General features: G+C 34.6%; 1 protein-coding gene across 1 annotated transcript in view; it reads left to right on the top strand.

Moving 5' to 3' along the window:
• The window catches only part of Etv1 (ETS variant transcription factor 1), an 89,897-nt gene extending 78,414 nt beyond the window's left edge, over positions 1–11,483 (top strand). The window contains 3 exon segments of the mRNA XM_047561232.1: positions 3,484–3,585; positions 8,677–8,722; positions 8,725–11,483. Of these exon segments, the coding sequence (XP_047417188.1) occupies positions 3,484–3,585; positions 8,677–8,722; positions 8,725–8,897 (321 nt within the window). The 3' untranslated portion in view covers positions 8,898–11,483.
• The last annotated feature ends 1,876 nt before the right edge of the window (positions 11,484–13,359 follow it).

Genomic DNA, 13,359 nt, shown 5'->3' with positions numbered 1-13,359 from the left:
ATATTTTGAGCATAATATATGCTCAAATAATATGCCCTCTTTTGATGTTCAGAAGACAAAGTTATATAACTTAATAAGAGATGATTTATTGCAAGAATATTTTTAAAAGTAGGAAATAAGAGGAGCTCATTAGTACAATTGTATCCTACAATTTACATCAAAACACTAGTTACACTAAAGATTCAATTTTTAAGTATCTCCCTTCCCCACCACCCCACACCTCAATAGCAGAAATGAAAATGTCCCTTATTTAGTGTGGGCTGTTTGGGTGTTTAAATTTTGTAATGTGTATAAAGCTCAATTTGGCTGTCAAAGGAAATTAGCTTTTCTTTAGATGTACTTAAATGACATAAGTGAAAGAACCACAAAAATGTGAAGTACTAACAAATGGAGACTAGAAATGTTTAACAAAGTAATTTGAAAGCCCTTTAACATGATGGGAGTTTATACTCTTCACTTCATGGAAGATGCTAATAATTGCTGTAAGACTTGATTCATGCTGCAACTGAGCCTATCCAACAGGGATTTGTAGTAGTTAAACAGTTATTTCCCTCCACCTGTGATTAAAATAAACTGAGCAAAAATAGGGCTTTTTATTTTTGTCATGTATTTGTTAAGATAAGGAACATTACTGAATTATGTGGGTAATTCTTGATACACTCAAAAGCATAAACATTCTGCAAGTGATTAAGTTCTTTATACAACAACTATTGACTTTTCTGATATTTGAGTTTGAATAGTAGATTTGACCAGATGACCATTAAGTTCCATCAAATTCTGAAGTTCTATGATTTTTTTTAAACGCAGAGAAGAAATATAGTTACATCTGTTATGTACTATAAACCAACATTTCAACAACTTTTCTGTAGCAGACTCATAAAGTTAAAAAAAGAACTAGGTAATTCAGAGCCAGTAGACCATTTCCAAATGGTAACTAACTCAATAGGAATTGGGCAATAAGTACTGAATATTTCCTAAGGCTTTTATTCAAAATGAAGTATTCCATTTCTGATTGCTGCATTGCTCACTGTTAGAATGGCTTCCATCAGGCAATGACTGTGAAGTCTTCTTGAAATTTCTTCTTTGTAACAGGTTTCTGAAACTTTTTTAGCCTGTGTGACCCATGGTTCCCCTCTACCCTTACATGGCAGCTCTCTCTGCATGTCTGCACAGCTCAGGAAAGGTGTTTCCAAAACCATTATTGGAATGACTCGTGGCTTCTATTTCTTTCATATTTCATCTAGATGTGTGCTGATTATCTGGTCAGTGTGTTTGGATAACTTTAGGACCCAATTGTGATTTCCAGGTTCACCGTTACATATTCAAGCAGGTCTTTTAAAATCAGTTGACTAATACTTGTTCTATTACTGTTCTGTTTAATTCATGGAACAATAAGGGTGAATGCCACTACCATGTTTTGTTCTCCCCACTAATACCCTAAGTTTCTATTTGAATGAGTTTTATAAGGAAGTCCCTGGAAGTGTTGTGGCCACTCTCCCTCTCCATGTTAAAAATTATGCCTTAGCTTCAGGTGGTGCTGGATACAGTGGCAGTGACTGGTCATATGTAGAGGCTGAGTGGACTTCCTTAGTTGGTGGGTGGTCTGCCTGTCTTAGGAATTTTCTCTGTTTCCTGTTAATTTTAAGCTCCTTTCTTGTCTGCATCTCATAGGCCTGTGTTTATGCCTCATTGCTCTCAGCTTTGTAAAGATGTCACTAAAACAAGTCTAAGAATACATTGTATTGTTTTTTAAAATGTGGACTAGTACCCATAGTGCTGATAATTACCCGACTTAAGAATCAAACTCTGTAAGACCAATAGACTTTTGTGGTATTTAGAAAATCATATTTATCTTGCCAGAGAGCTCTACAATGTCATCTTAAAGTTTGTTGTGAAATTTTATTTTCTGGGTGAATCCTGGTGAGGTTTTAGAAAAGAATCATTTATAAATGAATAAGTGTTCAGAAATTGTTCTTTAATTTAAAGGGATAAGCATTTATTTTCACATCCCCTCAAGGTGTGCATTCTGTTCAGCTGGCATGTCTATTAAACATTCACTGGTGTTCTTTGTTAAGTTTTTAAAAGATATTTTATTTAGAAAATGCTTTCATTACTTATCACCACTTCTCCCCACACCATTTCAGTATTGCTCAAAACCTTAACATTTAAATAAAGTTTATTTCTGGAAAACTAAGATGTATCTGCCACTGTGATTGTCAGCTTGGGTATGTAATCTTGTCCCTGTGATATCATGTCTCTCTACCCTGAAAAAGTGTACTGATTCATGTGGCTAAAGTACATCTTCATTCAGAACATTCAAATCAGTGAGGGAGAAAAATAGGAAGGATGGATATTTTTAAAAGAAAAGAAAAACAAACCCTGGAAAAGGGTTGTTGCTAATGAAGTGGAGAGAGACAGAATGATCTCTTAGAAAAGCTATTTGAATATATGTGACATAGCAACAACTTGAATTTCATGGAAATGAAGGAATGCACTAACCCTGTTAGATAATGCTCTCTTGGGGTTGCTGAGGTTTGCATGGAAGCTGCAGTTTTTGCTCAGACTAATAAAAGTGGAAATGAATGAGAACAGTTTACCTGGGGCAGTGGAGGCAGGCTACACAGTACTCTGTATAAGCTCTCAGCTCGCCCAGCCTGGTGGTGAGGGAGGGAGATGTGTACGTTGAGGAAGTAGGTGTGTTTTTAAAGCTCTATCGAAGGATTCTGTTTTAGTCAGATACTTTACTCTACCAAAGTCACATGTTCAAAAACTCTAAGAATTTTTACCAAATAACAAAATGAACACTCTGCTTTAGAGATTTTTGTTCGTGAACTCATGCATAATGACCTTTTCCACTTCCTTCTTATTTTTAGCATCCAGCTATCAATGAATGCTTGATTCTCCTGTTTGGTGTTGGATGCAGTTTTATTATGATGCTGCTTCAGGCAATAAAAATTATTTGTAATTCAGTTTATTAATTTGTATACTATTCCTTCTGCTATATACACTGCCCATTTGTTTATTCTTTTACACAGTATTAAGCAGGATTTTTTTTCCTTTGGTTTATCATAATTTCAGTAAAACACCTTTACAAAGAGATCATTAAGCAGCTCTTAATCTATAGTTTGGTTTGAAAAACTAAGAAAGAAAAAATAGTGAATCTCAGAATGGAAAACTTGCCTCATTTTGGTGAATTACAGTCTGTTCATTCCCGTTGTAAACACATTCCCTTATTTCCATTTAATTTTGTATCCAAAACAATAGTGACAAAGAATTCTATTGTGATGTTTCAGAATGATCACTGCACGCCTGGTTTAAAAAGCAAACCAGGGCACAGGAAATTCAGATCACGATAGCTTTTGCTACTTTACTTGGGTCTTTGATTTGAACAAGTTTTGGTGGGGTTAGAAGTATTCAGTTACCTACTTTTTGTGAACCTTTGCTGATCCTTAACACTCTCATGTAATTTTGTTCTGGTGGCAGGTGGCCCGGCGTTGGGGTATTCAGAAAAACAGGCCAGCTATGAACTATGATAAACTTAGCCGCTCACTTCGCTATTATTATGAGAAGGGAATCATGCAAAAGGTGAGCAGCTAATACAGCATTAAAATTCATTGAAATGTTGCACATTAATCTGCATGTCATACTTTAAAAGCCACATATCATTGCATTGCTGAAGCAAGGTTTTCACTCATTCTAACAAATGCTTAGCTCTTGGTTTTGGTATTCCAAGTCTTTGTATTTATAAATTCATGGACATTGTAGACAAATGTGTAATAATATTATATATAAAGTAGTAGGCTTTCTGGAAGTTTCCACTTTGATGCACAGGGTAAAAAACAAAAAACAAAAATGTTGTGTCAGTATTGATGCTGCATCTGTGCATGTCCAGAAGAATTTGCTATTCTGCTGTTTTCTCCACAATTGTGTGTTTTTGAAATGTTTTTTATAAATTCCAATGCAAATAAAGATTCTTAGGCTAATTGAATTCTTTACTTTTTTTTCTTCCTTTTTTGTTTTTCAATGTTCTGATTCTTAAGCATTCAGAGATTTCTTGTACTCATCAGGAAAAAAACTTTTTTTTTTTCTTGGCTGATATCTTGCCTGGTGTTGTCACCTAATAGCTTATTATGCTAGACTACTTATTCAAAATAAGTACTTGATCTTCTTTGGTTGGTAGAACAAAGTTCAGTGTATGTTATTTTATCCCAAATGAGCTCCCTTTAATACTTGAAAGTAACTTAAAAAAATAGTAGAGATAAAATAAGTGAATCACTATAAAATTTAAGGAAGCAATGAATAAAGATTAAACATTCAGATATTACTTATGATGTCCTTCTGCCTTCTATGTGTATTCAAATCTAATTACCTTGTTTATGATTTATTCATTGTGGACAGTACAGTTTTACAATTTATTCTTTATTTGGGAGACAAACATAGTTACATGTTATAGATAGTGGCATATTTTTATGGCATCATAGCTAAGCCAAGAAAAACTGGACCAGCTGCTGCATGAAACTTAATAGAGGGCAGTAGGACTATTGAGTTTTCTAGAACACAGGGAATTGGTGCTCTGGAATTTGCCAGCTCAGAAGTTAGAACGTCTAAGATCCTTACAAGATTAAAATTGAATTAGGTTTTCAATTGTTCCCTATTGAGCAGTTTGTCATCTTTTCTCATCCACCCTTCTCAGTTTGTAGCCATATCCTTTCATATACATCCTATTCTTCATTTCCACTCTCCTCTTTTTCACGCAAGGCACAGTACCAGTCTGTCACAGTAGGTGCTCACATAGCACTGCCTAGTAGGGAAGGGTAGTTACAGACACACTTTAGGTTTCAATGCCAGCTTCATTGCTAGGGTCACCTTCTTGAACAGACCCTTCTAAATGGTGACATTCTTAACATCATTCAAGTTGCACTGATTATTAAATGAACAGTACTTTATATTTTGCATGGCTCTTGGCATAATAAAAGACTCTGAAAAATAGTAAATCCTAGCATAGCGTACATCCTGAAGTCAGTGTAAGCCAAGGCATATGTGGCTTGTTTGTCTACGAACCTTCTCAGCTAAAATTCATAAGATACATATTTATACTGCAGGTTTTAGACCCAGTAGTTGTGTTAGCTTTCTGTGCCTATGATAAGTACCTGAGTAAATTCACCCTATAAACCAAAAGTTTTATTTTGGCTCACAGTTTTGGAGGCTTCAATCTATGATCAGTAGCACTGTTGCTTTGGGTCTGTGGCAAGGCAGCACATCATGGTAGAGGAAACCTGCTCACCTCTTGACCAGGAAGCAAAAGAAAGAGAAGAGACTAGGGTCCCACTATCCCTTTGAAGCAGGTTCCTAGGAGTCTAAGGAACTTTCACTGGGCTCCACCTCTTAAAGTTGCCACCACCTCCAGTAGCACCATGCTTGGGACCAAACTTTACCACATGGACCATTGGGGAAAACTTAAGATTGCAGTGTTGACAGAGATCTACAGGACCTTGTGCCCCATCTAAAATATCCTCAAATATGAACTTATTGCTAGTAGGACCACTACTGCTTCCCATTTATTTATTGTCTTAGTTCATGTCCTCTTATTTTAATAATGCTATCACATAATGCTATCACATAATGATATAGATCCTGAATTATATAGGTAAAAATGTCATTGCTTCTCATTATTTGCCCCTGCTAGGCTGTAACTGCCAAAGAAAACTATTTACCATTAATTTATCAGTTAATGTAGAAAAACAAAATGCTAAGACAGACATTTTGCAGTGTTTCTATATGACATTAAAGAATGCCAGGATCCTCAGTAGTCAACATGAAAAAAATCCATTGTATTTATGGGTCCATTGCAACAGGGACCATTGCAAGTTTAATAGTAGAACTCATGCTTCCTCCTCATGCCTGTGCAGCCATTCTCCTGGCCATTCTTGGACATGTGTACTCCACCAGTGCATCACTCACATTCTTTCTAGAATGCTCTGCCCTCCCCCTTTTTAACTTCACTTATGCACCATTCTGATGGTTAAGTCAATTTTAGTATAGTCATTCAGAGGAAAACTGTGCTATCCTTTTTATTTAAAAAATGATGCAAGATTACATGTTTCAGCATGTAGGGGAAATATTTACATGACCATATTTATTCATTGACAAAACTACATATGGGCATTAAGTAGAGTACACACACACACACACACAAGACTAGAAACTAAAATAAAAATAACCAATGGGTCTAAACATAAAAAATTAAAAACATAATTATTTTCAGTAATTTTGACAGGAGAAATGGTGTAGTAATGCTTATTGTACCTTATAGACAACACGTATGCCCTATTTCAACATTTAGAAATGCCTACAAAAATATATATCAACATTTTAAACAGTGGTTATGTTCTAGATGATATAATTATGCAGCTTTTGGGGTTTTTGTTTGTTTATTTGTTGCTTGATCTGTCATTTCTAATTCAGTAACCAATAACCCTGAATTACTTTTGAAATTTCAAAAGCTAAAACATTATTCAAATATTTAACCTTTGAAAGTATAGCTTACAAAGATATCTCCTTGTTTGTTTATGATCCATCTGTCCACAAAATCCCTTTTTTTCCGTATCTTAATGTTTTGATTTGAGGACTCCTAATGTACAGCGTTTTTCACATTGTGATTGTATTACTAATAATGGAAACATCACTTTCTTTGTTTGGATGTCAGCTCTCGTTCTAAACTCAGCAGCATTTACATAGTTCAATAGATACAGTTGTAGACCTAAAAATGTTTATTCAAAAAAAAAAAAAGAAAGACAGAAAGAAAGAAAAGAAAAGAAGCAGGAGGAAGCAGCGAGTAAAGACAGTTCTTAAGAGATTTTATGGTCTTGATTGCATGTTATCCATTTAAATTCCCCATGGTGAAACATTTTTCATTTACCACATCACTTCTAAGTATAGCCAATATCAACATGTTGGACAAAAAAACAAGTATACCTAAAGCAAATGTCTCTTTCTCTGAAACCCCAAACAAAATAATGATGGTTATAAAACACTCAGAGGTATGCAGGCCGTATACTGTTTTTTTGTTTGTTGTTTGTTTTTGTTTTTGTTTTTTTTCCTGAAAATACTTTGTATAAGTGAGGCGGGGAAGGAAAACTCAGATTTAGTATCTCAGGTTGCTTCTGATATTTTCTACTTTTATTTTCATGATCATTTTGCCAATTCACCTTTGAGAACTTAATTTCCTTTGTATAAAGCAGGAAAGTAAATAACTATGTGAGGCTTCTCTGTTGGCAGTGTACTTGCAAGAGACTTTCCTCTCAGTCCCACAATAGGCTTTCCAAGGAGCCATTCCTGTCTCTATTTTACAAGGCAGGGAACAGAGGAGGGAATTTAAGAAACATGTCCAGATTCATAAACACTACTAAATACTGGCTCTTTCAAACCCAGGAATATTCAGATTATTTGAATTCGATAAAATGGTTCCTCTTACTTAAATTCAGGGCAAAAAAAAGAGAAATGTTTTGAAACTGAGTTCAGAGAAATAAGACTGGCAGTTGTTCTTTTCCCCAAAAACTGATACATATAGTCGAGAAACCATGAGCTTACAGTTCCTCCAAATCACAAATTAGTTAGCAATGTCTTTTCAACACATGGGAACACAAAGACATGAAAATTTTTCAGCTTTCTGAAATTAGGAGCTACACACACACACACACACACACACACACACACACGCACAACCAAAGTGAATAGAAAGAACTGCATCAGTGCCTCCCTGCCCTGGGTCTTGAACAGGTCAGCACTGTTTTTTAATGGGGGCCATATTTGTCTCATTTGATTGTTTATAATTTTCTATAGAAGCATTAGTCTTCAAAATTTAAGTTTGAGGTATGTCATTCCCTACACATTACGGTATGTCTCTTTTATTTCAGGCAGTTGTCACATTTCTTTTTCTCATTTCCTCTGTATGCATTGTGTACTTTAGATTCCTTTCACTTTTTCACACCTCTTGCTTCAATTTGACACTTTACACACATCCTTAAGTTCCATCTAATGTATCTTCTCTTCATTTTTTAAAATGTGATGTACCCAAGATAATGCTGTCCTCTTGAATCATCTTTCATTTAAATAAGGCTATGTATCTTTGCTTTTTTAGAGGAGAATACACAGTGCAAAGCCGGGGAGATGGGGAGAAGAAATATTAGTAATAAAACACATTTTTCTTTTAAACTTCCAATGCTTAGTTTTTCTTTTGTTTTCAAAATGTAATATTGACAGGGAGACACCATACCTTAAAGATACAGATGTTTATGAATTTAAATACTACCTTCAAAATAAACAAAAAATTTTCCAATGTCATATGCTTGCATGAAGTCATTGCTTTTAGAAAATAACAATGTAACTTCACCTTTATATTAAAACATGAAAACTGCTGAGTTTTGTTGCTATATCTGAAAGGAATTAACTATTACTCAAATTATCATTTTGTATTTTCTTTGATTGAATCATAATTTATTCTAAAAACTAAGAATTTCTATTTTTCACTTTGTACGTGTAGCTACCGTGTATTGGTTGCTTTTGTCTTTTGTTCATTCGTCCTTTCTCATAGTAAACCATGTTTTTTACCCCCTTCCTTTTCCCTCCCCCTCTGGGGATGGTGAGGATGGGCTTTTCTCCCCATGTTATCCTCAGGTGGCTGGAGAGAGATACGTCTACAAGTTTGTGTGCGATCCAGAAGCCCTTTCTCCATGGCCTTTCCAGATAATCAGCGCCCACTGCTGAAGACAGACATGGAGCGTCACATCAATGAGGAGGACACAGTGCCTCTGTCTCACTTTGATGAGAGCATGGCCTACATGCCTGAAGGGGGCTGCTGCAACCCCCACCCCTACAACGAAGGCTACGTGTACTAACATGAGTGACAGTTGAGAGGGCATCCTTGTGCTTTCTCTCTTTCTGCGAGATACAGAGAATCACTGAATTCTCTTTGGTCTTTGTTTTATTTTTGTTGTTTGTATTTTATTTTTAAATAATAATACAAAAAGGGGCTTTTCCTGTTGCATTATTCTATGGTCTGCCATGGACTGCGCACTTTATTTTAGGGTGGGTGGGAGCAATCTAAACATTTATTCTGTGTAACAGGAAGGTAATGGGTGAATGGGCAGAGGGATTTGGGGATTACTTTTTACTTAGGCTTGGGATGGGGTCCTGCAGGTTTTAAGTATGAAGCTATATCGTGTCTGTTGATTTCATAATAACATAAGATAATGTTCATTTTCTCTCGATACCTATGGTACAGTTAATTTCACATTGTGTAAATATCCACTTGGAGACTATTTGCCTTGAGCATTTCCCCCCATCATTTCTGAGACTCTGCAGGTGTACAAAAAAACCTACTGTAAATGGCAGTTTAATTGTTAGGAATGACTGTTTTTGCACCTCTTGTAAAAAGGTATTTAGTGATTGCATTTGCCTTTTGTTTTGTTTTGTTTTGTTTGCTTTATATATATGACTCGTAGAGGATAACCACACAAGTGGGCAGTTCTCTCTGAAGCTGAGTAATCACCATGACTGTAAATGAGGGGCACGGTTTTGGACTCTGGCTCCAATCTGAGCCATAGGCCAGTAGCATTACACATTATCTGGTGCCACCTTGCTCTTTAGTTACAAATCATACTGTCTTTTAAATATTTTGAAGCCTATTTCAGTTAAATAGTGACATGTCATGGTCCTTTGGAATCTTCATTTAAATGTTATATCTGGGATCACAATGAAGCAAAAAATATCTGTCTCCTTTCACTTCCTCCAGTACATAAATACATTATTTAATCAATAAGAATTAACTGTACTAAATCACATATTATGCTGTTCTAGTTACAGCAAGCACTCTTTAAGAAAAATATCCACTACACTAAATAGGTACTATAGTAATTTTTAGACATGGTACCCGTTGATATGCATTTAAACGTTTTACTGCTGTGTTATGTTGATAACATATATAAATATTAGATAATGCTAATGCTTCTGCTGCTGTCTTTTCTGTAATATTCTCTTTCATGCTGAATTTACTATGACCATTTATAAGCAATGCAGTTAACTACAGATAGCATTTCAGGACAAAATAGATGACTCAAACCATTTATTGCTTAAAAAATAGCTTATGCCATGCGATGCTCTGAGCAGCTTTTATGCACATTGACAAATGAAGAGTAAGCTTCAGCTTGCTAAGGGGAACTGTGGAAACTTTTGTAACTTTTGGTGAAATGGAAAATTACAAACTGTCAAAGAATTTGAGGAAGTTTGCTGTATGACGTAGTGCTGGCACTGATATTATCTATCATCTCGTTTTGGACACTCCTGTAAATGTGACTGGATTGTTTGAGAGAAGATTTAAAGATTTGAAGTTTCAAAGATTTTGTTTTGTATTTTGTTTCACATTTGGAGAAAATAATCAAAGGCAGGATTCGTTCCATTCACTCTGAAAGAACCATAAGTAAATGGTATCGCTGAATAGCTTGTTAAGAATCAAGCAAGTGACATGAATTTTGTTCAATCCATTAATATCCTAGAAGCAACTTTTTTTGAGTCTATAGCAAAATGTCAAAAAAAAAAAAAAATCCTATACATGAAGCCAAACTAGGTCTATGAAAGCATTTCATGATGAACATAGGAAAGACTGCTTAAAGATAGTCTCTTGCAACCCATTTTCCAACACTGCACAAATCACGGCTATTTCTCTAAACAGTTATTGGGGAACCCACATGCCAAAATCAATCTACTCACATTAATTCCTACAAAAACATTCTAATTTAACATATGTATGTAACCTGTGATCTCAATGATCGTTCTATATACTCGTCATCTATCATTTGGCCCTTTATGGGCTAATAAGTATGCCTTAAAAATAAGAAGTTTTTTTTTGTTGTTGTTGTTTTTTGTTTTTGTTTTAAACCCCACTATGCTCTTGTGACCATTTACAGCACTTAGAATGAAAGCAGATTTAAAAATATTCAAAAATTTTATTGGAAAGAAAAATGTGTTATATAAGATATTTGGTGAACCTGAAGAGAAAACTTAAGTGGGTCATTAAAATATGTTCTAAATGAAAATCATACTAAGGATTTTTTTTCTCTTCCTTTTTTTTTTCTTTTTTTCTTTTTATATTCTAGTTCTAGTCAGTCAGTGAGGAAGAATTAGGCCATGAGTTATCTTAAGGGATCAAAGAAAGAAATGGTATTAATTATATAACATTTAAGGACAGATTACATATTGCTGTTTATGGTAGTGCTCACTGAACTGAATAAGTAATTGGCCAACATCAAACATATTTCCAATAAAGAGGGTTCAAATTATTGCATTATAAACTCTTCTGGGAAATGTATCAAATTTTTTTTGGTTTTTATATTTTAATTTCTGTTTTTATTCTACTTTTTGGTTGTATTTTTATATTTTTTAATTTTCAGGTAGATTAATAAATCTGGCAGCTGATTTCTGCAAGATTCTCGTGTTTTGAATTTCTAATTGAATTGGCTATTCAAATATAGAAATTTGAAATAATGTCTTCTTTCAACTTGGTAGGAGAAACTAAATGAAATATCTCCACTAGTATTCACTGCCTCTTGTTGATGACATGCTAATATCCAACGGATTAACTACAAAGACAATGTTATATCTCAAATAACTAATGAAAAATGCTTTTTCTCAATTTATAACAATTTAAAAATACTTCAAAATAAAAAATGCACAAAGCAGACAAAGCAGAAAATTTTTCACAAATCACAGAAAAATCTTCGAGGTCCAATTTTCTTTAGATATTGGATAAATTTTGATAACTTTAGTAACTGAAGACAAGACTGTTCTAGTTTGGAAGTCAGAAGTCCAACATTAGCCTATGGAGCTAAAACCAAGGTGTCTTAGGGCCAGTTCTTAAACCAAGATGACTGTAGGACTAGCTCCTTTTGGAGGCAGATCCTTGCTGCTTCTGCTTCTGGAGGCTTCTAGTATCCCTTGCTCCTACCTACATCACTTCAATATCTATTTCTCTAGTCATGTCCCCTTCTCCTATAGTCAAATCTCCTTCTGAAATCTTAAGGATGCCTGTGATTACACTTAGACTTTACCAGATAACCCAAGTTAATCTCCCCATCTCAAGATCCTTATGCACATGTGCCAAGTTCCTTTTGCCAGATAAATTATTCACAGGTTCTGGGATTAGCATGTATGTATGGGGGGGAACCAAGGAAAACTGTTATCCAGCCTAACATAGATGAAGACCCCATGTAGCAAAAATGCTAACTGATTTACTCATGGACAAAAACGTTTTATTGAGGAATCTAAGTTTAGACAATACTATAAAATGTTTTTATTTACCACTGAGACACTCTGACCCTTATTCTGCATAGTTTTGAAAACTTGCCATATTAAATTTCACTATTCCATTAGTCCATCTGGTAATCATTTCAATGTATTAGATTATTCAGATTCCCCCTTCGCCCCAGGTAAACATTGTGAAATGAGAAAAAAAAACGGAAGATATGATAACAACAGTAATAGCACAGTTTATCTTTTACAAGCCAGATTATATTTTAAAAATAAATTTCTTTTACTGTAATTATGAGTAGTTACTCTATGATCTTAACATTTGCAAATAAGTACTTCTTATGTGGTAAGAACCATACAGTAGTCTGTCTCTTGTTAATGAAAGGAACAATTGTAAAAATGAGCCAACTTGCCTATACGACAAGGAAAGAAATTTGTTGCCTGATGTTATAGCATTTGGACAGATCATGGGAGTTTCAAATTAAGCCTCTCTGTCTGTCTATCATGCAATGCGGTTCAGAGCTGATAGCGACAAAACATTACCGAGAAAGAAGGTCATTTGAATTTTTATTACTTGCAATCTTAAAATAAAAACGTTAAAATTTAAAAAAAAGAAACAAGTAAGCTATTTTCCCATTCCAGTTTGTTATGAGATAGGGGAAATTAGTATTATTAAAAAGCATACAACTGGAGTAAAAATAATGTTAGGAAGAAATTTAAAGAAGACAAATGTACATAATGTGTAATTGTGATAAGAACTGCATATAAGCCAAGTTTCAGAAAGGTATTTGTGTTGGACAAGATCTAAGAATTTGACCAGGGGGCCCCATAGGAGAATGTAAGGGGCTACCTGGCTGCTTCCTGGGGACTTTGGAGAACTGAACTAATTTATTGAGAACTCAACTAGTAATTTTAGGACTTGATTTTCTTTTGAAAAGACATTTTTAAAGTTTATGGAAAAGTATAGTTTAAGAAGAAAATTTGATTAGTCTAGTGAATGGCTTTATAGAAATACTGATGATTTTAGAATGTTCAATTAAAAGTGTATATACAATA

The sequence above is a fragment of the Sciurus carolinensis genome, chromosome 8 (assembly GCF_902686445.1).
Source record: "Sciurus carolinensis chromosome 8, mSciCar1.2, whole genome shotgun sequence".
In the NCBI taxonomy this organism is placed as follows: domain Eukaryota; kingdom Metazoa; phylum Chordata; class Mammalia; order Rodentia; family Sciuridae; genus Sciurus; species Sciurus carolinensis.
Note: the sequence above shows the minus strand (reverse complement) of the source record. Positions and strands in the feature narration are given on the sequence as shown.